At 38.3% G+C, this 27,279-nt stretch overlaps 2 protein-coding genes across 3 annotated transcripts in view; both read left to right on the top strand.

The window, feature by feature from the left end:
- The first annotated feature begins 84 nt into the window (after positions 1-84).
- KCTD5 (potassium channel tetramerization domain containing 5) lies at positions 85-25,539 on the top strand. The gene is made up of 6 exons (XM_057371163.1): positions 85-352; positions 4,046-4,154; positions 5,258-5,349; positions 6,178-6,273; positions 13,345-13,470; positions 19,433-25,539. The coding sequence occupies exons 1-6, from the start codon at positions 119-121 to the stop codon at positions 19,460-19,462; spliced, it is 687 nt and encodes a 228-aa protein (XP_057227146.1). The 5' UTR covers positions 85-118; the 3' UTR covers positions 19,463-25,539.
- A 1,300-nt stretch (positions 25,540-26,839) lies between these two features.
- Positions 26,840-27,279, top strand: part of UBE2I (ubiquitin conjugating enzyme E2 I) — a 10,453-nt gene continuing 10,013 nt past the window's right edge. Inside the window, exon 1 of one of the 2 annotated variants that reach the window (XM_057371162.1) lies at positions 26,840-26,928. The gene's annotated coding sequence lies outside the window, so the exon portion shown is untranslated. Of the gene's footprint in view, positions 26,929-27,166; positions 27,265-27,279 lie in introns of those variants that run through there. The other variant, XM_057371161.1, reaches the window with a different exon arrangement.

The following is a 27,279-nucleotide window of genomic DNA, read 5'->3' as shown; positions in this document are numbered from 1 at the left end:
GGGCCCGGGCAGCAGCCGCTCGGGCGACAGGGGGCAGGGAGCTCTCCAGCCGACGCTTCCGGTGGGCGGCGCGGCCCGGGCCCGGCAGCCGGGGCGGCCCCTTCCGGCGGTGGCGAGGATGGCGGCGGAGAACCACTGTGAGTTCCCGGTGCCCCCGTCAGGCGGCCTGGGCGCGGGCGGGCCCTGCCGCCGCTGCAGCTCGGCGCCGCTGCCCGGCGCGGGGCCCGGCAAGTGGGTCCGGCTGAATGTGGGGGGCACCTGCTTCCTGACCACTCGACAGACGCTCTGCAGGGACCCCAAGTCCTTCCTGTTCCGTCTCTGTCAGGCCGACCCCGATCTGGAYTCGGACAAGGTGAGCGCGGGCCCCGCCGCGTCCGCCCCCGCCCCGGGCCCTTTCCCTCTCCCCCGTCCCCGCTCCCCGCCCGGCGCTCGGTGCGCTGCGGCCGCTGCCCGCTCCCGCGGTGACGCCGCTGTGAGGGAGCGCGGGGCCCGGCACCGCCGTGAGGGGCGGCACAAGCGACTGTGCTGCCGCGGAGGKAGTCTGTGTGGAGACTGTTGATAATGAGTCCCTGAGCTTCAGGGGACTTGAGGTGGGAAGGTGGACTGATGTCGTGCGAAGCACTTGGGTTCGTGAATAACAAAACYGCGTTAATACGGCAGAGAGCACGTATCGTTTGTACGTTTGTGTAATTTTTTAGTGTTGTCTGACGGGGTTTAGTTTTAGCGTTTTAATGGAATATCTGCRTGCACTGACGTTGTGTTATTTCTGCACTGTCACTATTCTCTTGTTCAATTACAAGAGCCTGAGCAAAGTACTTTTGATAATAATCTCTCACTTACATGTAGCATTCTATCTTTTCAGCAGTTATTGGAGAAAAGTGTTATATATTCTGCATAGATTGCAAATGGTGGGTGAATATTTTGGTATTCACTCTCATTTTTAGTAGGGGGAAAAAGTTACTAAGATTTTATYTGTGGTGTGATGTGTAGTAATGGATATGAAGCATTTGTATATAGTGCTGGCTCTCAAAGACATTTTGGGGCATTGTGGACAAAAAATATATTTTACACTATAGTAGAGTTAGAGAAAAGAAAGGAGCTGCTTATAACCCTTGAAYGTGTAACTAACAGGTTGAAAATAAAGCTTGTTATATATAAATGTTGAAATCTTTCTTCAGTGAGGTTTGTAGTAGATGTAATTATTTTTTCAAGCATAACTTCCAGAAAGAATATTTGAACACGTAAGATAGGCAGCAGAACCTAATGTTGAGGTTGGAGGAACCATCAACCTCCTGAGTTGTAGGAAAAAAACTTGAAGTGTGGTAGTGTGGGAATTGTTTTGTTGTCTTTGGTTTTGGCTGAGGGTTTTTTTTTTTTTTGAGAGCTTAAACTAACCTGTAAAAGTAAATTTAGAAATGTAGGTGGCTTGCTGACAGGTCAGCTCTCTTTGGGAGAGAGTAGGAAAACATTCCTTTAATGTTTCTTAATGAAAAGATAAAGCACTGCTGTATAYCCCAGCAGATGGGGAGGGCCAACTGTGTCTTGGGTGCATCAGGCCCACCCGTTACCCGCTGGATAAGGGAGGGATTTTYCCCCTCTGCTCTGTTCTGGGGTGTGGCCTCCCTTTGAGTCCTGTGAGCAGTTTTGGGGACCACAGTATCAGAAGGATCTAAGGCTTTTAGAGAGCATCTGAAGGAGGAGTGCAAAGATTTTGATGAGAAATGGCTGAGGTCAGCCTGGAGAAGAGGAGGCTGAGGGAAGGCTCCTTGCTGCCTGCTCTTCCTCCTGAGGGGCRTTACTGACCTCTGCTCTGTGCGACCAGTGACAGGGTACAAGGGAACAGCAAGGAGCTGTGTCAGGGAAGGTTTAGGTTTCTTTAGACAGAGTTTGGTTGAACACTGGAAGAGGCTCCCATGTAATGATCATGGCCCCAAGCCATGAGCTTGACAGAGCTCGGGCACATGGTGGGATTGTTGGGRCTGTGCAGTGCRCGCCCAGKAGTTGGACTCAGTGATCCTTGTGGRTCCCTTCCAAYTCAGGATATTCTGTGGTTCTATGACTTCCTAATGCTTGCTACTGTAAAGAGCWGAGAGGCTTCAAGAGAGGTAGCTTGTTGGCCTTTAAACTATGTTCAGGTACGAATGTTTAATAGGGTGGGGCAGCCTGTCTCATGCTGTCAGGTATGTTTCCACTTGTAGTGGAAGAAAGATTAACCTTGGCACAGGCTGTGGCCAAGCTAGTATTTAATGGAGTAAGATGGTGACACTGATTCTCTGAATTAAGTATGTTTCACAATGTCATGCCCAACTTTGTATTTAAGACTGCRAATCATTTGAGAATCATTTCAGCAAATGAATGATTGGCAGTGATCATACTTAGTGTTCACAATAGGATTTGTTTTTCATAGTATTTAAATCTTGATTTGGAGATGAATACAAAAAAATAGACAAGTAGAGCCTTGCTCACCTTTTCATCATTGTTTAACTAATTTAATGCATTTACTGCATTACTGTTAATAATTTGCATATATTTCCCTGTTCCAGCATCTTCCTGTTTTAGCTGTATACCAGTTTTTCTTTTACAAACTGTTCTAGCATTCTTTTAACTTTTCCCATAGCAAGGAGGTTGTCAAACTTTATTAGTAAGGTTTCGGCAGTAGTATTCRTGCTTGATTTTAATGCCCTTCTAAAGCTGAGGTAGAATCTGTCAAAGAAGGAAGCAAGCATGCACTAAATGTTTTGGAAAAAGTCTTCCTGGTAACACAACCTTGACTGTCAGCATCAAGAAATATCTAAATTGTAGTCATTATTCTAAGAAGTAACAGGTACAGTTAATTTGTACATGAGATTTCTGACTTGTCTGGGGAGGTTGTTTTACTGATGTAGTTTTGATAAGTACTCCTAGTCTGCAAATGCTCAAAGTTTGTGAAAGATGTGTTTTGGGCATCTAGTTCAATATTTAAAATCACAGAGGCTAGGGAAGACAATTATTTATAAATCCAGATTTAGTACCAAATATTACTGTATTTCTCTGCATACTGATGCCTTTATCAAAAGGCATCAGTATGCAGATTTTGCTTGCTCAGTATATGTAAATGATACTATTTTTTAAAATACTCATATTAGAGCATATAGCTTTGAGCCAAGAGCTCAGTRATGTGAATTCTGAGTGTATCCAGATCCAGTATTGTTTATAATGAAGGTAATTAATTGGAASTAAATTTATGACATTTCAACTAGTGTTTTAATGCAATTCTTGGGGAGGTTATTAAATGGGATTAGGGAAGTGTATGTATTTGGTCCACCTTTTGAGTCCTACTGGAATCTTGTACTGAATTCAAATATCCGCAGTTCAAAGTCGCAGCAGGGCAGTCACAAGGTGGAATATGATTTGGTGAAAAGAGCAAAACTTTTTTTTGGCAAGAAAGATTCAAACTTGCAAGTACTACCCCTGCTTGGTACACARCAGTTCTCAGTACCCTGTGAGTATTTGTATGTCTGAGCTAAGGCAAAACCAAATGTTTTTAAAACAAAGTGTTGAGGTTTAAAAGAATTAGGTTTGTTTGCCTTTAATTAGAAAAAAAAAAAAAAGGAAGAACTGGTATTTGAAGTTCACTAGAATGTAGTTTGACTTTGTTCTGACTCTTCAGGTTCCCAAACAAAATTTCCTCGTTTTAAGTGCTATTTTTAAGCATAGCTTTCAGTGTTCTCACTTATTGCGTAGATTTTTCAGGCTAACAATGATGTTAGCCATTGGTAAGGGCTTGGGGGGATTGATCGGGTAAGAGAAGCTGTGCATTAAATGATTGGAATGATCATTCTGATATAATTACGATTATATTGTTTAATTTCTCTTTTATTATCTTTAATAAATTTGGCTTTCTGTGGCTATATCTCAATACCTGCTTGCTGCAAGATGAATATTAGCTTGCAGTTCCCACTTGGAAGTTCAAATCATTGTGGGTTCTTGGGTTTGTTTGAGTTTTGGTGYTCTCTTGCTTTGTTTTGGGTTGTTTGGTTTGTGTTTGTTTGTTTTTCTAATCTAGGATGAAACAGGTGCCTATTTAATAGACAGAGACCCAACCTACTTTGGGCCAGTGCTGAACTATCTCAGACATGGGAAACTGGTTATTAACAAGGACCTAGCTGAGGAAGGTAAGATATTTCTAAATATYCTGTTTGCTTGGCACTTGTTTATTCCAAAACTAATTTAGAACAAGGTGGCAAACCTTAATCAGTGTAGCATTTCAATCTGTTTAAAGCAAAACTGATAGGTGTCATGCAGTTTTAGTATATGGGGTTATTTGAGCATTTTAAGTATGATTCCTGATTCTACAACCCCCATTCTCATTTGGAATGTAAGTATTCAGACAAGATGCCTTTTATTGTGTAATCTTGTAYCTTTCCGGTATCAGTGTGTGAAATATTTGGGTTTAGTCCTCTTTAAGCAAAAGAATGCAGCCTAAGAAACAAGCTTTAGAAGATGTAAAGTGAACTAAAAGTGAAATTCTGGGATGTTCASATGTRTGCARTATGCTTTTAAAKRCTAAATTCTGTCCTCAGCTTCTCCKTCCTCGTTCCYAGTTTGTATCCATTTTACCRTAGTGGAGGATGACTGTTYTAAAACATAYAGTAATAAAACTATATTGATAGCATGTTGAAGAAATTTATCAGAGAAATACAWTTGAACAATTCTAGGAGGAAATAGTATGAAATGTAATTTCCATGTGCATTGTTAGGCATACTGTGTGTAGAGAACAGGTAAGCCTTGAACATGTGAGTAGAAGCAGTATGTGTCTTTAAGCTTTTGTTTCAGACTGTAAGATCTCAAATGACAGGAAGAAAAATCTACTGCTTGCTAGCAGCTGCAGAGATTTTCAGTAGGATTATTTAAATTTCTCTATTGCATTCCAGCCTGAGGCGGGGCTTGAGGTATGGTGGTCTATCAGTCTGCTATGGAACAGTGTCTGTGTGCATTTTTTTTTTTTTGTTTCCTGCCTCATTTTGTATGTGAAATGGCATCAGTTTTCTTTGGGATATTTTTGGGACAATTTTTTAGAATGAGCTAAATATTGAATTACATGTAATGAAAGAAGCCAGAATTGTTAGGTTGGTAAATTATTTTATCATAGGGAAAAAGAATTTTTTATAATTCTAATTTTCTATAGCTATTGAGAGGATAATCTTATGGACTTGTTGGTGATTTTGGCCTGGAATAGTTGGTTACACTGTCTTTCCAAAAAATGTTTTCATACTAGGTGTACTGGAAGAGGCTGAATTCTACAATATCACATCTCTAATAAAACTGGTAAAGGACAAAATAAGAGAAAGAGACAGCAAAATCTCACAGGTGAGGCTCTTTTTAACTATGCTTTTGATTATTTGTTCCATGACGAGTAGTGAGTAGGTTCCATTTGTTTTTTTATGTAACTGCTGATTTCCTCAGTAAGATACTGAATGGCTGCCTCCATCACTGGATGATCTGGAGCCACTAAGGTTAATATTCTTAACTTCTGGCTCCTGCCAATATGCATACAAAGTTCACAGATCTTGTTCCAGAACTGAAAACATATAAGTAATTGTTCCAAAATGTCCGGTAATAGTAGAATTTGTCATAATATCATTTCTGGAAATAGTTATTTTWTAGAACAGCTTCTGTAGACCATACCTTTCTCATTTACTTTTAAATACTCTGAATATGATGAGGTTGCCTAGCTTTGGTGTAACTGCTCTTTATACAGTATGTTTATGCAGCATACATAAGATGATGTTCAGCTCCTGTCATGTGTTTTTGTCGCAAGGTTAATTTCTTTATTTGTAATGCTCTGTGACTGAGAAGGTTGCCTCTTCTTACAGCAGCTCATGTCCTCCATGAAAGTGAATAGGATRAAGTTTGTTCTTTAACTCTGCTATTTAGGCTTCCCTGGTAACTGGGTCTTCATGGAGATATTAAAAACTCATATTGCCAAATTTCTCTTGAAGCCGGGTTGTGGGATCGCAGGGTTGCTCTGATAACATTTCCTATAGGTCGTGGCTAAAATGATTGTAATTATTCATTGCTCTGGATGGGTTCAAAGTGGTGTTGCTTACTATTTCTAGAGAGTAAGGACAACTTCAGACAAATTGTAAACATAATGAATTCTGTGTCCTATTGAGTATCTTATGTTTCTTCTTGAAGGTGCCCGTCAAACATGTATACAGAGTGCTGCAGTGTCAGGAAGAGGAACTCACTCAAATGGTTTCCACAATGTCTGATGGCTGGAAATTTGAACAGGTAAAAAAAATCCATATGGGATGTAGTTACAAAGTGTTCTAAAAAATGAGCTTTGTGAAAGAGGAATATAAATTAAATTCCATACATCTTTTTTAATGTAGTCATTCTCAGAATTTGAATAAACATACACAGCTAAGTTAAAATGTGATGTTTGTGTTTGCATTTATCATAGAACAACAAAAAAGTAGCTTTCCAGGAGGTAAATTTTGCTRACTTTCTATAAAAACATCTGCAACATGTCTGAAATGTAATTTTTCAGTGTCTACACATGAGGAGTTGAAGGGTGAATCAACCAGAACGAACTAATGCAAGTTTACATGAATAGTAGACTAGATTTGAAGAGCTCTGGGTGGAAGAGAGGAGCTTGGGAGATAAATGTTTGTCAGGCCCTAAGAGTGGTTCTTCAGATAAAAAACTGATACACAGAGGAGGGTGAACTTTAACTGTGTGGATGTGAAGCTGGATAGCTGYGAACTATGTGAATGCTTTTGTTCTTTGCAGTGCATTAAAAATAGCTTTGTGTGTACATTCTAGAACACACTGTAAAATTACAAGATCTATCTTTTATCTTTGATAATCTCTGTAAGTAAGAAATTAACTACAGCTTCTTCATCCTTCACRTTCCTAATCTAGCAGAATGTTTAAACTGCATTGGAGCAATGAATCTGTTAACTCTGAAACAGAAATGTTCTTCTGCTAGCACATTTTTCAGTATCTGRTGCCTMCTATATGGCTAAAAAKGAGAAATTGAAGTAAGCACAAACCKATTACCCTGTGCAATCTCACTCCAATAACACAACAAAGCAACATTTAAAAAATGTTCATRACACAAAGGTAAAAGAGAACATTTTGTTTATATTTGATGAAATGTGTAAGGTGCTAGTAGCATTGAGACAGTCATGAGCATAGACTGGCACAGAGAAAGTTTCTTATGCTTCAGTACTGGGCCTCAAGTATTACCAGGTCTGTTTGCCATGCCAGAAGCTAAATGTTAAGTCCCTTAAAAAAACTCTCACTTAATGCACATGACTATTTTTTGACTGGTGCATTGAGAAAGGTTTTTCAACATTCTTCTTTGTCTTGAGAAACTAGTTTTCATTACAAATAGAGCTCCTTTACTTTTTAGCAGAYTAAATGACACCATGTCTTTTACCTATCCTAAACCCTTTGGGGATATTGTATTTGSGAGTAATCCTGCTTTGACAGTGCAACTGCTGAAAGACATATTACAATCTCTTTTAGGACTGGAAGAATCCGGTGGTTTTCTTGAACATTACATCCTTGTTTCATCCAGCTTTCTCCCTACTTCCTCCSTCTCCCATGTTGCACACTTTTAGAAAATAGTTTGAAGTAGATAAACACAACAGCTGTATGATCTCACACTAGGCCATTCCCTCCCTTGTACTGCAGACCTGCTTGTAGCAGATGTCATTCACTTCAAACAGGATTAGAATGTTGTACATAAACAGTTTTATTGTTAATATCTTCAAACACTGTAGCATTTCTGTAATTTTTTCTAAGATCACATTGCTCAGCAGCATGCTTGCTTTCAGAAGCAGTGTTTGGGGCAGTACCCACCATGCTCTGCATGTGAAAAAAGATGGAATCATCAGCTTTTTCAGAGGAATGGTATTCTTACAGACTGAGAGTCCTTGTGCTCTGAGCAGCATTAACATGTTTAAGTAGTTGGTTTTGATAAAAAGTATTTTTTTACCCTTAGCATTTCAAAATTTTATTGTTAAATATGATTGGGTGGGAAAGCTGTGCTAGAACAGTGCAATTATGTATTAGTCCCAGTCCAGAATCTATTACCAAAAATTGTGCTGCCCCGCTTTTGTAATTTCAGTTATTTTRCAGAGACTTTTTAACTTTGTTACCTCTTCAGGCAATCTGAAAAAAACTCAGTATTTTGGCAATAAAACATAATGAAAAACTGTGGGCTACTCAAAATGGCTAAATGCAAAGGCTTTATATAGCAACTGTGCTGGTCATGTAAATTTAAATGATTAAAGTAATCTGAGTCTGTCACCATAATGCAGTCGTAAGTATGTTCACTGTGTGAGGAGGATGGTATTTAACTGCTGTCATCAAAATTATTCACATTCATATATGGCAGGATATACATAAAATTACTGTCCATGGACCTTCTCATCTGTCATAATCTCCAGTTTACTCTGAACAGGCAGTTGTCTTAACTCTTCACAATTAATTTAAAGTTCCAGTCTCTCTTGAGTGCATGGGCAGGCTATGATTTAATTTAAATGGGCTAGGAATTGCCATGTGTTATTAACATAAAACATTTTTGGTAATAAGAGGTTGAAAAATCTAGCTGAGGTTGAACTTTAAATCATTAGACATTTGGCCAGTGTTCTTGGTAGTGATTTTTATGGGAACGAGACAATTTTTTTACACTCCCGTTATTTTCTTGGATCTTCTGTAAATTAGTCCTTCTAAAACCAATTTAAACTACTCAACGTTTTCTTCCTCTAGTTGACTTCTCATGTTTCCTTTGCTGTATTTTATCAGTATTTGGAACAAGATGAAGCTCTTTAATACCCAAGCTTGATATATAGCTTTACATAAAACCTTCCAGACTTATATCCATGTTACCTTCTCCACTTGTCAAGTTTGACAGGAAGATAATCACTTACTTTCATAATGTACCAAACTTCGTTTGTTTTTCAGAGTAGTTGGCTAYAACACAGTGATATGGGGAGTTTTCTGTCTTCTTACCAGTAACTCTTAACTTCCCTTTAAATTACAAAGGGCTTTGCAACTGCCTCAGTGAATTTTATCTTGACMTGAAAGTTGTAGCTTGATAGCAACCTGTTCTAGTGGCAAGTAAATGTTACCTGAACATTTGAGCTCATCTGTTACTTGTACAGTTTGGATAACGGTATGTGCTTCAGCTTTACAAGGTTTCTTTTTGTGTTTTGCTTTGATTGGTTATTTCAGCTTGTCAGTATAGGTTCCCAGTACAGCTGTGGCCGGGCTCAGCAGTCAGAGTTTCTGCTGATAGTGTCACGGGAAGTGAAAGGGGAAGAGAGATGCTTCCAGAAATGCTGCAGTGAGGTGTGTCACACCATTCTTTTTGCCCTCACACTGATATGCTTGGCCTCCTTGCATTTCTGCTGCTTTCAAATCATTCCACTTTTTTCTGGATGTACAGCACATAGTAATTTGTGTGTATTTGTGACTGGCTTTTATTTATATTCACGATACTTCATTACACATTATGAATGTCCACATTGTAAAAATAATAGAAAAACAACCAAACGAAAATCCCTTAGTTATTTAGTYAATGGGTTTTCCTAAGAAGAGCTCTTACCTCCTCAGTAGGTAACTTCTTTTCCTTAAATTTTCCTCCAAAGTTAACAGCCTTTGATCCATACTTGTTAGGTAACAGGTACAGTTCAAACCTGAGGAGTCCTATAAATTCAGCTTTGAGTTCATTGGGTTCAGAAGAGGACAATTCTGTGGTAAACTAGGACAATTATTTCATCTACCAAAGTTAAGTCCTGAGTTTGAACCCTTTAYTTCTGATAACTCTGAACTTGACTGTTTTTTTAGGTGGATGAAATATGTTCAAACTGGAATAACAACAGGAGTTTGTAATGGTAACAGATCCTTATCTAATGAATTTTCTGTGATAAGGAGCTTTGGCGTTTTCCTGTGCTCACTTCTGACACTGTTGGGGCTCACAGGGATGCTTAAATGGGATCACACTGCTTTAGTAAGGAGTGTAATGAATCAAGTCATAGAAGGAATAAATCAATGAAGAAAAATAGCTATATGCATGTATACATACATTTGTAGATATATAAAACAGTACAAATCTATGGAATTTGCAGTTTCAAAATTTTTTTTATCTTTCTTAAAGTTCTTGGTCATTTAAGCTCCATGAAGGAAAAACAGTTTGTCCTTTCAGAAAGTCTRAGAAACAGTAGTCTGGATAATCTGAAATCCTTTGACCTGTTTTTCATACCTCAGATTAGTCTGATCTGTTCTGGGTTCTTTTGAGGGGGGGGATGGGCTTGATGGTGTGAAGGCAGATGGACGTGACAGGGGTGGTCTTCCAGATTATAAACATTCTTCTTAAAATGCCACCAATACTGGGAACAGTGAAGTTCTAGGGGTGCTAATAGGAGTGCTAAAACATTGCTTTATTTCTGATATCAGTTCCTGACGCAACAGTTCAATTCTAATCTGCAGTCATTTTCCATTGTTTATTTTTCTGCCATCAACCTTRTTGTTGATGCATTTCAGAAAGCTACAGTGAAATTTCTAGCATGCAATTTCTGTTATGCCAATTACAAATTTTTGGCTGCACACATATGAAACTGCTTATGAGAGTATAATGAGTYGGTGTTTTGAGGAACTTGGGTCTGATGCTGCAAAAGTGACTTTATCTACTGATCAAAAGTGACCAAAAGTCATTAGATGTTTTGCAGTCAGCTAAATCAATAGTCCTATCCAACTGGCTAAAAGTATTCAGTCTCCCTGTCTCCTAAAAAGACTATGCAAAAGGTTAACTTACGTGGTTGGATTATGAAACATTTGTAAGTAACTATCAATTCAGGACCTGTCARTCTGGTTGAGCCAGGATGGATGGTTTGGCTGATGTTTAGGTCTTGTATGGTACCTACTTTGAGAGAAGTAATTTCTTTCTTTAGAGTGTCAATAACTAAGGAAGTATTTTTCCTTCTGGTAGTTACCATAGCTTATGATATAGAGTTGTTACCATTTTGCAAGAAGAAAAGTCAACTGTATACTAATTAAATTGTATGCTTGACTTGTTCTTTAAACTTCTCTTCAGAGAAGGTGAATTTTGTGTGGCTTTATTTAAATGTGTATGCAAACTTTCTGAATGTTTTTGAGCCTTTAAGTGGRTTAAAAATACCRTTTAATGTTCCAACTTTTACCTTACTAATTGAAGAGGTTACTGTATTTGTACTAAACAGCTTGTAATTGCTATATGATGTGTAAGCTTTATAGAACTTTGTTGGGTTTAAACCCAACTTAACTGCTATTTTKTTCTGAAAATTTATGTGTTATATTTTTGTTGATAGGGAAGACAATCAACTATTCATTTCAATATATGAAGTAAATTTGGGTTGATTTTCCAGCTTTTCAGCAGACTGTCTTAGTCCATTTTGTGCAACTAAGAAACTAGTTACTCTGTGGGTTTTGTGATTCTACATTACACAAATACATTATGGTGCAGTCTGCAGAGTATTCATTGTGAAAGATTAGCTGACTTAACATCTCAAGATTAATGGTGCCTTTATATGCTTTGGTGCTTCTAAAAACCTAGGGATTTGTAACTTCATTACACCGTTTTGGTTGAAAAAATGTCTTTAGCACATTAATTTTTGATTARTCTGTGTTTATTACTGCCTACGTATATATTGTGTAGAATAGAGTGATGTTAGGAGGAGGGAGAGAAGGTTTATGGTTATCACACTCAGTGTAGTTAAAGTATGTAATTTGAGAGTGATGAGTTTAGATGGCCAGTACTGCTCATGGAAGGATGAGCCTTGTATACTGTGATATCATCAGGRTCCAAAGCCTTTGGCATTGCTTAGGCCTGGCATCAAGTTGATCTATCGTGCAGACACTGCCTGCTGCCTTCTCTAGACATTGTCTCTCTCTGTCTGTGGAAGTGCTTGCTTGGCTATCTTACTGCAGTGCAGGAACATCTGAACATCTCTCTCTTCTCATTAGAAAGTACAGTGAGCCTTTGTTTTCTTCAGACAGTGCTATATGGAAGCTGCTTTTAACCTTGGTCTAACCTCAGTTTTTGTTGGGGGAATAATTTTATCCCTTARGTACAAGTTCTGGATCAGGATTTCATCTTGACTTCGTCTTTCATGCTTTAACAAAGCTTTTACTCTCTTTGGTGTTCTGCTAGACTAATGGTGTATAGTACACTATTTGACTTTACAGAGATCAATACAGTTTTTTAAGTGCTATTGCTCTAAAAAAACAAGTTAGGCCTTTTCTATGTGGCCATTTCTAGAGGACTTTAATGGTATAGCAGAGACTGGGGAATAGGACAGTCAGTGTGTATGGTGATTTGGTAGATAGATTCAATATAGTTTGGGTAATGACAAATTGATACAGTGTATCTGTGCAAGGTTGATTTTTAGCACTTTGATACATGTCAGTAGAGCTGACATTATCTCGTAGATCACACATTATCTTATGCTTTTGAAATAAAACTTTAAAATAAATGAACCAGCTACATCTGAATTGAATCTGGCTTGGAAAGGCAGGCTATGTAAAGCTTCTAGCATTAGGTAAGTGTATTGYGTGTAAGGTAAGACAATTTCTGCCATTTGATAAACATGCTGCATAAGAAGTAGTACCGATGTTGAGCATATTCTTCGTTCTCAGTAAAATGTCATTTACCATTCAATRTAGAGACTGTAGAAATTTGTAAATATGTCACATTTCATTATACATGGCTTTTGCTTGTAGCGCTTCTTTAATTAGCTTCCTTGTAGCAGTGTGTATGAATTTCAGATGTTAATGTCCCACCATACTCTCTTGCTGTTTTCCAATCAGATGCAAATGCTGTGTTTGTTCATTCAAAATGTGTTTGGATAGAAATACTGTTATTTTGTGAGAAGTGGTGGGTATTCCTTCAGGCTGAAGAAGTTCCTGCATGCAGCCATTTACATGTTAAATCATGTCACATTAAGAGACCACATACAAACTTAAAAAATTAACTTTGGAGGATATGAAGGTTTCCAGTAAATAACAGAATCAGGGTACAGGCTATTTTTCCACTGGCCTGCCTCCATAGCCTTTTCTTTCACAGGATACTTTTAACTGTAAATTCTTAATTGTGTAACTGTTTAAAAAGTAAAGCTGTGTTTATCTTACCATCAGAGTGTGTATTGTCAGTGTATTTGTCAGCATCAAAACGTATTTGCATTGAAGTGGATAATCATGCTTCAGGCACAGCCTACAGTCTGAAGAGTGAGGACTGTATGTACTAATCATGAGACTTTATGGAATTTATTTTATGTGGAAATACARTTGACTTTCTTTTTTTTCATCTTTCAGCTGGTCAGTATTGGTTCTTCCTATAACTATGGCAATGAAGATCAGGCTGAATTTCTGTGTGTTGTCTCAAAGGAATTGCATAACACTCCTTATGGCACAACCAGTGAACCCAGYGAAAAAGCAAAGGTGAGTTACTAAACATTGGATTAAAGAAATGGTTTTTGACATGGGTGGGTTTAACAAGTTAAGCTAGAGGTACCTCTGCTGTGGACCATTATTTCATTGTCCTTTTTCCCCCTTGTTCAAGACTGATAATGATCCCCTGTCCATTGTATGAGGGACTGTAAATGGTACGGTCAGCGTGCGTTTGTCATCCATGCCTGAATTATTGAAATACAATACTCAGTACTTTTTCAGTACCTGTTTTTYCCAGGTATTGGCAGATATTTTCTCTTTACAGTTGAGAATCTAGATTTTGTTTCTTGAACATTTGAATGCCACTGGTTTGGTTAAAAACTGTTTTTCTTGCTTGACTTCAGCTGCAGAAATCTTRCTGTCAAGAATAGAACATGTAAGGTGCTCTCTCTGTAAAACAGTCAAGTGCAATATGTTCTAAARTGAGGGTGCTTGTTAATGCTTTCAGGGTTCTATGGAGTTTACTTTTGTAACCAGCTTTACAAAAATATTGCAAAGGGCCCAGTATCTTAGCATTTTATTCAGTTGTGTTTCAGAATTTTTATAAAGGAAAATGGRAAACCACAGCTGACTAGTCTTAAGGCAGAGCAGTTCTGTAATGTAAGTGTATTCAGTGTCAYGTTTAGTGAACAGCTTTTGTCATTGTACTGCTGCTTTGTATGAGGAGATGRCTGCAAACAAACTGGATATTTCTGTAGTTGGCTTAAAAGCTTTTGATTTCCCATATGTAGATGGAAAGCAATTGGTAAATCATCAAAGCTTGCTTTTTCATGAATCACTTTCGAAGGAATGGATTTTGAAATATTGCTAAGAGTGGATCTGAGTCTAGGCACTGAGGCCTAAGATAAAACTTCATTACTTTTTGTGCTTTTTAACATGCTTATGCAGCTACACATACAGAGTAATTTTTATCATTTGCACTATAAAAATACTCCAAGCTGTGTATTGGATTCCTAGTGAAATGAGTAATTTATRTTCGTCRCTGTTSARAYAAAACTTCCAAAGAGTAGTAAAGGRTTAATGTAGTCAGGGGTAAACAGTGGAACAGGATAAGCCATGTCTCACTCTTTCAAAACTGTAGTTAAGGTCTCCATTGTCAGGATGCTTGAGGAAGACTTTGAAAGTTGACATGTTAGAGGTGYGTGGTAATAATTTAGGGCTGAGTTACCTATCTGAAATGAAATGTGGAGTTCTAGAGCCTAATAAACATCTTCATAAGAAATGGTAGTGCATCTTCAGGTAATTTTAGAAGTTGCCAAAGTTACGTTGCATCCTTAATGTAAAAGAAAATATGGATCAAATGCAAGTGTTGAAGAACAAAAGCYAGTTCACACTGCATTACAGCTGTGTAAATTGAGTGGTGCTGAGAGAAGCTGTCTTGCATGTGTCCATTGATGTGCTTGGTCATTGTTTCAGAGATGAGAGCARAGCATCATTTGACCAGTGTGATGAATAGGAATTACTGTTAATTTTGGTTGGAGATATAAACATTCACTCCTTTTGTCCTGGAAGTGTTAAGCTCTTGCTAGCAATTAATAGGCTATACTTGAAGAATAATTATTTTATATATTATGTTTCTAAAAGATCATATATTTTTATATAGATATGTGTTGTAACTGGTGATARAAGGATTTTTTTTTTCTTGAGAGGTTTCTGAAAGCTGTGTTCAGGAATCTTGAGTTTGGGAGCTCTAAGCAAGCATTATCCTTGCTTGCCCTCTTAGCAAGCATTATCCTCTAGKCTCAGTAGTGTCTGAGTTGGTCTTCATGAAGTTCATATGATTGAAATTCTGGTATCCACTGTTATATACAGAATAGTACGTTTGTGTATTAGGACGAACTTTTAGATGCCATAAGAAAGTCCTCCTATTATTTTACTACAAACTGAGATAGAGGAAAAAAAACCTGCCAATGTGTAACTTTTGTTGACAAGCACTTCMGTTTTAGTKAATAGTCCTGGATTGTCAGAAGAGGAAGAAAGTATTTTCTGATAGCCATTTAATCAAGCGTCACCTTTRTTCCTCCTTAGGGACTTTTTTCTTGTGTTTTCCTTTTTTAATTAACAGTCAGCTTGCTAAATAATAAGTTAGTGGATGACTTCTGTGTAACCTTTTAATACACCTGAGAAAAGGAAATGAATCTTAGATGGTTCCTCCAGTGGCTTTTACTGGTAGCCATGGCATAACCAGAAGATAACCTGTATTCCCACAAGCATTCTTCTCTTTCATAACGCTTTATTGACCTGACTACTGGCTTCTATCTGCTGACTTCAGGACATTTGGAARAGGAAATTGTCATGAAATCTGTTACGTTCCTTCTTGAAATGGTCAGCTGTCATACTTTTTTATACAAAAAAAGTGGAGGTCCCAGGTAAAAGTGAATAAATGTCATTGCCAGATGCTTCAGGTGTAAGTGGATTGTACWTTGTTGCAGCTTTGACTCACTTGCAATCTCTTCTTTTCCCTTCCTTCTTCTATACTTGCTGCATGCTGCATGACACTCAGAGTGAGGATGAAGAAACGGATTACGATATGAATGACTCAGATTAAGTGTAAATGTCATGGTGAGCACTAGCTGCCCTAGGATTTTAACCAGATGCTTTTTGCCCCATCCAATTCCCACCCCCACTAGTGCTGTCCTTTGGCTAGTCCTGGTGGTGTGTGTGTGTTYGTGATTTTAGTTGTGGCATGGTTAGCAAAGATAGAATTCCTGTTCTGGATATTGCTTCTCTGACAGAATAATTAGTGTTGCTTTTATAAATTGCATTGTGAGTAGTTCCTTCAAAGCTTTGCTGAGAAGGAAAGTTCTTCATGTAGATTCTAGGGCAAGAATTGCTCTTCATTCTTATTTTATGTGCGCCAGTTTTTCTGTCAAATGTTTTTTTACATGTAGAGGCATCGGATACAAACTTATAGTATGCATTTTCAGTAAATGTCTGATTTGGCAATAATTTAACAAACTTGATTAAAAGTGCAACATTGTCCAAAGGTGGCCTTTTGAGATAATTTTGAAACTAAGGATTTTTTTAATGAAGATGAGGCAAATACAAGTAAATAGTGTAATCTTGGTGCTACAGTTGTMCTAATCACAGGAAACAACTCTGGGGAGGGATCCTTTCCACTGTAGTTTGACATCTGATTGAAGAGCAAGTTACATTAAAAGTCACAAGTGGAAGAGCACAAAAAAGCTGCATCTGGAAGAACAACTTAGGCACTTCTAGAGTGTCTTTAGTCATACTTATTCCGCTCTCTAGTTTCTAGAAGATAACATACCATTGAATGTTCAGTGGTATGGTGTGAGTGGTCACTTGAGCCTGTATAAATTGAAGGTATTTGCCATTGCGTAAGATTAGACTTGGGCTTCTCACCTATACACCTGAATTTTCTAGCTGTAAAGCAGCCTTACACATGTGTTGGAAGTTTGGGCAATGCTCTCAGGCATATGGTGTGATTCTTGAGATTGTCTGGTGCCAGGCCAGGATCATCACTTCATKGTCCTTGTGGACCCCTTCTGATTCAGGATATGCTGTGATTCTGTGAAGTTGCTGCACATGGCTCAAGAAGAACCAAGGACCTACATTGCTCTCTTAAATGATGCTAACAGAAGCCTCTGGTACAGTAGAGTAAGGCCTTTTGTAAGGTCTTTAGGAACAGCTGAAGGGAATGGATTAAATCCAAAACTTTTTTGAAACAAAGTTCAGTGTCCAGATCTGGCTCAGCTTTATCTTGCATATGTTCCCGATGCTACAGAAAATAGTTCTATAGTATATAATAGTATRTAGTATATAATAGTTCTATTACTCTACTCTTCTCTTCTAGGAAATAATGAATTCAAATACTTCATATTAAATTGGAAATATTAACAGAATTAATAGATCCAGTATTATTTTCTAGTTGTACAGGTGTTTGTTTCAGCTGTGTTTTTGTCWCTGTTGGATATGGTTTCACTTACTGACTCCATTTGCTGGGTTTTACTGTTATCCTCTATTGTAAGCATCTACTCCTGCACTTTGTTCTCTGCTCTGACCAGCAAATACTTGYGGAAGAAGTTTAAATATTAAGCATTTATGATGTCTACTTCTGATATATTTCCCCACCTTCCAGTAAAACTCAGATTAGGAATTTTGGCTTCAAGCCTTTGTCCAGATCATTGTATGGAAGCTAGAATGTCACTATAATATCATGAGTTGTATCAGTGGCACTGTCTTCTGTAAGTTTATCTAGTTCCTTTTGCATGTAGGACACAGGCAGTTCCTCAGTAATTTACAGAGCCTGTGTTTTCCCCACAGAAGTCACTTACATCTTTTCTACAGTTTCATATGAAATGCTTTTTACTTAGTATACACATTAGATGATCCTAATGAAATAAGTATTTGCAGCTAAAACACACCCTAAAGAATGTCATGGCCCGTGGAAAGCATCTTTGTATTTTTGAAATTTTTCAGTTTGTCAGTTGCACTATCGTCTGGCTTCATAATTTCAAAACAATAATGCTGAATTTGAAATGAAAAATAACTTTGTGTGCACAAAGCTCAATCTAGGTGTAGGAGGTAGTGCAATGAGCAAGTGATAAAGTGGAGTTTTCTTTTTGAGCTAACACCGCATTGCCTCTGAGCTGTCCCTGAGCTACACAAATGGTAATAGGTTCTTTATGAACTCCAGCTCTTAAAGAATCCCATGGAGTTACGCAAAGCAGGTGAGACCTTGCTTGACTTCAGTCACTATGAAAGACRTAATTGCCATTTTAACAATATTAAAAGGAAACCAAATACCTAGACACTTAAAATTTAAAACCATACATGAAACTGTTGTGCTGTGTTAAGTGATTTGCCAGCCTTTACCCTATAAGCACAGAGATGGAAGTGTTTATGTGTGCTGGCAGATTCTGTGGGATGGAATGTGCTACTGAGTGTTTGTTATAATACCAGGCTACATGAAAATCATTGCAGAAGGAAATTCCATCTTGAAGACAGCTCTGCCATTGTCCAGAGATTGTGCCTTTGCTTTGTTTCAACTTTTGAAATCAAGAACCCTACTCAATACTAAGAAAACTATCAAGAAGCAAAAGAAAATGAAGTATCATAAGACTTTTACTTACAGATTAACATTCTTAAGTACTTGTGCTCAGTATGTTTGAAGCTTTGATTAATGCTTCATTTGCTTCATTTGTAATGATTGGTTCTGCAGCCTGGTGACACAGTTCTGGAGTACTGCACAGCCCGAGTTGACCTCATTATTATTGCTGGTTGAGATTCGGTTTAGAGCAGTGACATGAAAATATTGTTAAACAGTCAGTCCTAAGACTTAGATTCTTTCTTCTCTGAAGGTGGCAGACAAAATTGAAACAGAAAAGGAGAGAAAATAGTCAAACTGGAAGTAAAATGGGTGCTGTTGATTTAAATCTTGCCAGGTTGTACTTGGCCTTTAGAAACTTTATGCATCATCACACCCAGCGTGCCATTTTTGCACGTTTTGATTTACTAGTGCATGTTTTCAGTACTAATTTATGGAACACAGTTTGTATCTGAAACTTCAGAAAGCTAAGAACATTTTACTGGAATAGGAAAAATGAAGATTAAATTCAGTTTCTAGTAAAATACCCAGGTTAATTTACCACGTAAGACGTCAGGATCTTCTGAAGTAGTTTGAGGTGTAATGGTTTACTTTTTACAATTGCCAACTCTTAAGTCTTATTAATACATTAATTATTTATATTAATAATACTCAATTCCTAGCAGTATTTTACATCTGTTTTAATGGTRTTTGATAGTAGGCATTGTACATATCAATCTGTCTTTTTTCAGCTTTAAAGCACAGACCACAGGAATGTCCTCGAAYCAGGTCCCTGACACATTACTGGTTATTTAAAATAGTCATGTTGCTCTTTGATCTCCATGCTTTGGGAATGACATTGAGCTAATTYTTATTTATAGAATTTTTATTGATCTATTTCAGATTTTGCAAGAACGAGGTTCCAGGATGTGAAGACAGTATTGAACGGTGACAATTTTTTTTCTGTTATTCGAAGATGCAGTGAATTGTCACACTGAAGAGGCCTGGCTGCAAAAGAAAAAATCTGATTTAGACAATTTTCTGTTGATCTGGGTTCAACCATATTTGCCTATAAGCTGGTGTCAGCTTCTGGAAGCATTGCAAGATTACATAATGGGAATAGATGGTGTGGGAGTGTGTGTTAAGTTTTGGATGTAGTGCATGGTTGTACTCTCTTGTTGGCTGATTGACACTGGTCATTTGAAAAGAAATGACCATGCACTCATATTTTCCTCGGAGACATGTAGCACTTGATGTCCGGTGCTGGATGACCCAATGTTGATCAGTTTGGAGACATTTTCCTATTAATCATTGTAAACCTTAAAAGGACAATGTAATTGGTGCTACACACACACACACACACACACACACACAAACACACACACAAACACACACACACACACTCACACACAAATGTTACAGCCCACAAATGCAAGTATTTGGGCATACATTGTTTCAGAATCAGTGTCAGCCCCAGTTGACTGTATTATACTGCACATTCCTTATGGCTCTGTGACATAATCTGTTATGTAATAACAGCCTAGGAGATCAACTGAAACTAGCATGTGTAAAACTTACACAACAGAGAAAAGGTTTCTCTGAAGGGTGTATATATTGACTGGATGTATAGCTTATTTTAATGCCCAAAGGGAAGACTAAACTCAGAGAAARTGGCCTTCATCTGAGTTATTCTTGATGTTCCTTCTGTTAAAACAGTCTCCTGCAAAAGTWATGCTCCAGTCCTGGTCAGATGCTTGAAAGGGGAATCAAAATTCACTTAAAATGACCAACTGAACATTCTGTTTCTTTGGAGATGTTTGTACTCATATGTGTGTTTATGCTTTTATAAAATGCCTATAAGCATTGAACTGTGTGGATTAGGTTAGAGATTTTTCTAGAGCTGAAGGTTTTACAGAAATATGGCTGGCTAGTCCTAGGTCCCAGTCTCTATGACTGGGATTAAAATCAACCTTAGTGTGAACATAAATTCATCCAGTTGAAAAACCTGATTACTTTGGACATTCAGGAACCTGTAATCAACCTTTCTCTYTCTATACAGTTTCAACTATGCAGTTAAGAACAGTGTTTGAAAGAATGTGGTGCAGCTTTATTCATTTGTCCTTGATGAAGGCTAATACACAAGACTGGAGCTTTCTAATACACTATGTTTTGAGCAAAATCTTCAGCACATCTTTAAAACACTTAATGAAATGGACAGTATAAAACTTGGCTTCACTGACTTACGGAACCAGTGGAAGGGAGTTTCAAAAAGCTACAAGATGGTTTTAAATTCTAAAGACATTAAAGTTCATTCTTAGTAATTTGAGAATTTATGCATATACTGTAGGTAATCCTTTACACAAAAGCCTGATTTTCAAATACCCAGGGTCTACTTTTTTTTTTTTAAAGACTTACACATTGGTAGAAGTTTGGCAAAACAATTTGTAAAAAACATTTCTACTAAGCAGGTTAAGCAATGGGCTAAATGTTTTGTCCATGTGCCTAATGCTTGAAAGGATTTGTAATGCATTTTGTGACTTGGATGTGGTCTGCACAGAAGCTGCTGGCCCCTCCACAACACATAAAATTTTTGTCTTTTTTTAAGAAGTTTAAACTGAATTTAATTTACTAAAACTGTAATTGTGTAGGGGGAAATGTTTATACTTTTATACTTTTTTAGGCACCCATATTTTATCAGCTTAAATTGAGCACACAGATTTCCCCAAATAGTGACAGATTATCTTGTGTATCTGAAAATAAGCRTAACAATTGTCTGTGTTAACTGCATATTTAAACATTTCCTCTGCTGCAGTAGTCACTGTGTTTTCAAGCAGTATGACTCCACCAAATTCTCTGAGCTCCCCAGCTCATGGAATTGCAGCCAGTCGTGTTACTTGTTGTTTTCTTGATGTGCTCTGCAGAGTAATTCAGCACTGGTCTAAGTGGATTGTAATGCCTGAAATACCTGTTTGACAGTGATCCTTCTGAATCAGCATTTCTGTTGTCTCTCTTATTTAAGCCAAAAAGGACAGACTATTTTATTTAATAAAGTGAAATTTTCCTGAATGACATCAGCAAAGCATGAGTAACAAACTGAGCAAACTGAACAAATTTAGAATATGTAAAAAGAGTGGGTTTTTCTAAGTATGGATTTTTTTCCATTGGAATATTTTTGGTTTTAAAACCTGCTTTTATGATGAGATTACCTGCAATCTAGTTTGCCTTGTATCCCTACCATAGCTAATTTTAGGGAAATGAGTGTTTAATAAATTTTTTGCACTTTGTTTCCAATACCTCACAAAGATTTTAAGAAGGAAAGAAAAAAGAGAGAACTTTAGTGGGCAGGTACCTTGTAAATTATTTTAAATATGCTGTTGTTTGAGACCACCTGACTGATTACTTTCCTATTCTTGCTAACGTCATTATTGCTTTAATTTTTGTGATCATGGGAGGCTTCAGATAGACGGAAATACTATCATCACCTTTTTTTCAAGGCACTAAGAATTTATCCCTTAATAAGTTTGGTTTCTTTTYATTTGACTCTTGCAGTTTCAAATAAAGTTAGTGGCAGTAACAAGGTAATTGTATTTGAGTCCAATCTGAATCACCAGGTTTTGTAAACATTGCTTCATCTGTTAAGATCTTGCAGGGTGAAGCAATGTGCCTCTGTAGTTTAAACCAGAGTCCTTTGTTGTTTCTGCTGTTTGGAGAGCAGCTACCTGAGAGCTGCCTGTGATTTCAGAGCTGAGGGGTTGGCTACCAGGCTGAAGCTGCAAAGCTCTACCTCAAACCCCTTTGACTTAGCTCTGGATTTACACAGCTACTCTGTTTTTAAATCAGAACAGTATTCCAAGTTAGAACTTTAGATCCTGAGCTTGAAGCGATCATAGCAGAAGGAATAAAGCAGAAAGGGAGAGATGCTAAATTCCTTAAAGGTATTTACWTGACAAACTTCTTGCAAAACTTGTTTAAAAACAGAGGTTTGAATTTGCTGTAACAATTTCTTTCTTTGAGTTAGGAAAGAGCATATTGTTGGCCTCAGGTTTTCTCACAAGCTATTTTCCTTTATTGGAGATGACATTTTTATATWACATGCTTTTGACTTCTTCAAGTGGCAACTGAAGCAATTTATCTGCAATTCTGGGGCCTCAAAGACATGAATRTCACATAGCCCCTAATAACTGTCCAAATGTATAATCTGACTCAGCAGCTCCCAGTCCAAAGGTTACCTGGGATTTTRTCGTACTTACTGTGGGATTTCCATGGATTATGGTTAACTGCAGGTTTTTTTTTATCTCACAGTAATTTGTGTGTCAAAGACTTGATTGAATTTAGAAGCTTATCTTGATTCTTTACTAAAGTTTCAGTCCTCAGAATCATATACTCATAAAATCTGGAAAATATACTGTGTTTTTTTCAAACTCAGATTTCTTGTAATGAWAGAAGTTCCTTTCATCTTGCATTGCAACATTAGGAAAAATATTTCCTAAAAGATGAAGCTCAGTGAATCCATCTGACTTTTGTTTTCAGATTTTCTTTACAAAAAAGCTGTGTAGCTCCATTTCTGGCAATGTGAAGGCACAGTTACGATTGATTAGAAACAGGACTATTTCCTGCAGATGCCAAAAATGAATCAGTCTCCTCYTTTTCTGAGAGAATCTGTTTGTTGAGGTTTTTTTTCAGGAGAAAAATGAAAACTTGTGGCAGATTAAACAAAAGGTAACTTGGTTTCAGGCATGCAACCGCAGGAACGAGTCTGCTGAGTAGGATGATAATGTTATCAGAAAAGTGCTTCTCAGAACTCTRTTCTGTGAATGTCTGTGGAGATTGTTGAGAGTTGTCAATCTCTTTTTGAGCTGTAGAGAGCTAACACCAGCAAATCAGCATGCATTAATTATAAATTACTGTTTTTATTAATATTACAAAAATGAACTTGGAGGGCAAAAATGCAATAGTATCTGGCTCARTGGAATTAAATAGAACCTGGATTATAATTATTCAGGTGCACTGGAATACATTCCTTGGGAAGTGCTGGGGGAAGAGTGAAAGTGTCCTGGGCTTTTTGAGGAAGATCAAGATCAAATGAAAGAGAGCCTGGAGATGAAGTCTGGGATTTTGTTCACTTGGGATGTGATAAAATCAGAAAGTGTCATTCTYCTGTTTTATTCTCTCTCTCACCACATCAGAAGTTTCAAGTTTTTCAAATTAACTTTTTCAATCAGCTCTTGAACTGGGGGGCTTTTGAAAAGGGATGAATTTTTTTTATGCCTTTAACAGTGTCTGCTCTCTTAAGACAGTAAGATTAAAACTTTGGTGATTGGAGAAGTGTCTTTTCTAACACAAGTTTTGAAATACATAAGTCTGAGGATGCTGCCTGTTACTTCATTATAGTCTGGACTGCAGTTATCCCAGTTTTAAGGACAATCTTGGGATCTTACCTGGGTTTTTGTGCAGAATTATTGATTCTTTAAACAGCATGAATATTCAGTTTAAAAAAGAATGTGGAAGGCTCTCTGAACTCAGTGTCATGTAAGTTTTCTTTTGTCTCACAAAATCAGGAGCTGTCTTTAAAGGCTTCTTCATGAACAGAGGCTTTAAAGGGCTAAATCTTACTGTTCAGTTTGCCTAAAAGACTGTCAGAAGGAACTCTTTCCATTTTCAGAGCAGAAGTGCTAAGGGCTAAAATGCTTTCCAGGGCTAATTTGAGGTTCCAGAGACATTTAAAAAACAACTAGTCTTTTTCTTTCAACTCATGGGCTCTAAAATAATTTTTACAAATGTCTGAACCAATTGCAGATGTAAGTGATCTTATATAGCTGGGATTTTCAGTATCCAGATTGGATAAGAGCACACTAGAGAAGGCAGTACACTTACCTACCCCTTTATTATTGCCTTTGCTGGAATCTAACAACTTTTGTGAACAGCGTTGGCAATCTTTGAGGAAGATTCTGCCCCACGAAATTGTCACAGAATATTTTTTTGCAACTTAGTTGACCTTTACTTTAGCAAGGTCTRCCAAAGCATAAACTTTTCAAAAGTTCAGTGAATAGATACTGCTGCAAATACAGCTTTCTGAGCCCATCAAAGGGTTATCTTCAGGATGTTSTGTGTTAATAACTACTACAATGAGAGAAACTTTTAAAAAAGTGATTTTGCTTCTTTGGGGGTGAACGGAAGGGGAAGAGGTTCTTTGGCAATKCTCTCCTTGCCTTAGAAAGCTGAGCCTAAATTTTGACCTAAGACCCGTTGTGATTTTGAGGCCTCCTTAACTGAAATGTAAATGTATTTATTATGTACCTGATTCTTGCTACTTTTGAAGATTTTCCAAAATCTTGTGCACAGCTTCCCTCACATTAACTTGACTCACACATACGTGCTAGAATGAAGCAAGTGCGAGGCACTCTGAAAAGGAACGTGTCCAACCTCTACCTGAAACTGAAACAAGATCACCAAACTCAACAAGTATCAAGTGGCAGCTTTTTCCACCTGCTTCTGTCCTTATCCTCACCTCAACCTAGCTATGAAAAACCTACTTCCTATGCACTCTTTAGGCTCACCTACCCAATTCAACAAATGTTCTTTTTTTTCCTTCAAATCTCTGGTCTCAAAATTAGTTGTGCATCAGCTATTTGTGCTTATACCCAAGTGGCCATACTTGCAACACGTTATTTCCTGGATAGTGGATTAGCAATAACACTTTAATTTGTGCCAATTCATTATCTCTGAAGTGTTCTTACTGCAGCAAAATTTGAGTTTTTATTTGGTTTTAATGCATTTGCATTAACCAAAACTCATAGCACAGACACAGACAAGAAACTGAATTCAGGGGAATTTCCCTGAAAAAAAAAATCTACTAGGGCTTCCCAACYAATTTCAAGGTGGTTACAGTTAACCATCACTTTCAAAACAAACATACAAATAAAATGTGTGTGGGTATTTTTTTAACTTCCTTTTCATAACACTAGTGTATTGTAAACTGCATGGAATAAACCTGGTTTTTCCCTTTTAAAGTGTGATGTCTTACATTTGTCTTTTCTAAATGCACTGATGGGTATTAATGCTGTGATGTTACTGATTATTCCTAGATTAGCACTTCTGATGTAAAATGTAGTTGCAGTTTTGTGCAGGGATTCAAAGCATTCACACTTTCTCCTTTGTAAAGGARATGTAACCTCTACTGCTGCCCCAGACTTTGGCACAAAAAAAGGTATGTTTTATCAGAATTTCATCTTAACAGTTTAATCCATTTTAAGTGCAAAACACATTCTATTAATTCCTTACACATCCAGCAACTTCAGTGAAATTAYGTGCATCTGTATTTTCATCAGAATGTCCTACTAAAAGTATTTGCACTTTAGAGTCAACCAGCATATTTTCAACCCAAATTCCTACTCTATGTGTTTCTTCGAATGCTTTCACAAGTTAGAAGAAGAGAGAGCATAAAAGGGAACTGTCTGCCCTGAACTGGAARCCAGGTTAYAAARGAGACATAAAGGAGTAAGTCATTAGCAACCCTTAAAACATTCATTGGCACTAATTTTCCTTTCAGTGGGAAGTTTCACTTCAGAAAGATGAAAATGATCCTGCAAATTCTCCTTTTAGTGTGCTGTTCATTTTCAGTGTGCTGAGGTTTTGCCTGGTAGTCACAAACACATAGTCCATATGTGCGTGGCATTGTCGAGACTGTAATTGTACAATTTCATGAGAGATCCTGTAAATGTTAAGTTTCCAYTACTTTTCATAAAGCCTATGGAATTGTGTGGAAAGTTACACAAGGGAGTTTGTGTTTGTCCTGGTCTAGAGTGGGGATTTGCTACTAGTGAAAGGCTTYTTAGCTAGAGTGATCTTCAGCATATATTTTGATTAGGGCTGATTCAAATCGAGGTGATTATTTATTGAAATAATCAGTTCTAGAGTTCCCAAGAAACCATTCTGAACTTTAATACTACATGGAACATAGTTCAGGTAACATTGACACAGACCAGCGCAAGGCAGAGGTTTCAGGACTAAAAATTCTCTTTCATTAAAAATATGTCCAAGATGAGAACAGAATGTCATTCATACTCTACTTGCACTAAAAATGCGTTCTTAGAAGGGGAAACCAAACAACACCCCTCCTCCGCCCCGAGAAAAAAAAAWAACAAACTAAACAAAAAAACCCAAGGGGCAGCAGCCGGGCCCCAAGTGCCGCGCAGGCCCGTGGGATGAGGCTGCAGGCCGCCCCTCGCTCCCCTGGCTGTGTGAGGGGCTGTCCCRCCCGCCCTCAGCCCCGGCCGCTCCTCCCAGCGCTCGGGGCGCGGGGCGGGGCCGGGCCCGGCTCCAGCACTGCCCCACACACTGYGCGCTCCCGCCACCGCTCCGGCGCTCTCGGGTCACGGGCAGCTCTCGCGGCGCCGGAGGTAAATAAACACTGAGGGAGCGTTCGGCCGGAGCCAAACACGGACGGATGTTGTGCCGGAGCCGGCGGAGCAGGGCACGGGGAGCGCTCGGCTCTGTCCGGTGCTCCGCGCTCAGGCACTGCTCGGGCACCTCTGGGTCCTGTGCGGCGAGCGCGCGTGAGGCGTGACGGTGGGATCGCGGACGGGTCGGGCCGAGGGACACAATAGTGCGAGCGCGCTCCGCGCCGAGGCGAGAGGGAGGGAAACTCTGGAGTGGAGACAAAGCAGGGGGAGCGGGAACATCCGGGTCACTGGCGCGGCCTCGATCCGGGACACGCGCGGCGGCGGCGGCTCTCGGTGAGGCCCGGGCGG

Source organism: Malurus melanocephalus, unplaced genomic scaffold (genome assembly GCF_030028575.1).
Source record: "Malurus melanocephalus ecotype Western Australia unplaced genomic scaffold, MMel_1.1 scaffold_143, whole genome shotgun sequence".
Taxonomy (NCBI): Eukaryota; Metazoa; Chordata; class Aves; order Passeriformes; family Maluridae; genus Malurus; species Malurus melanocephalus.
Note: the sequence above shows the minus strand (reverse complement) of the source record. Positions and strands in the feature narration are given on the sequence as shown.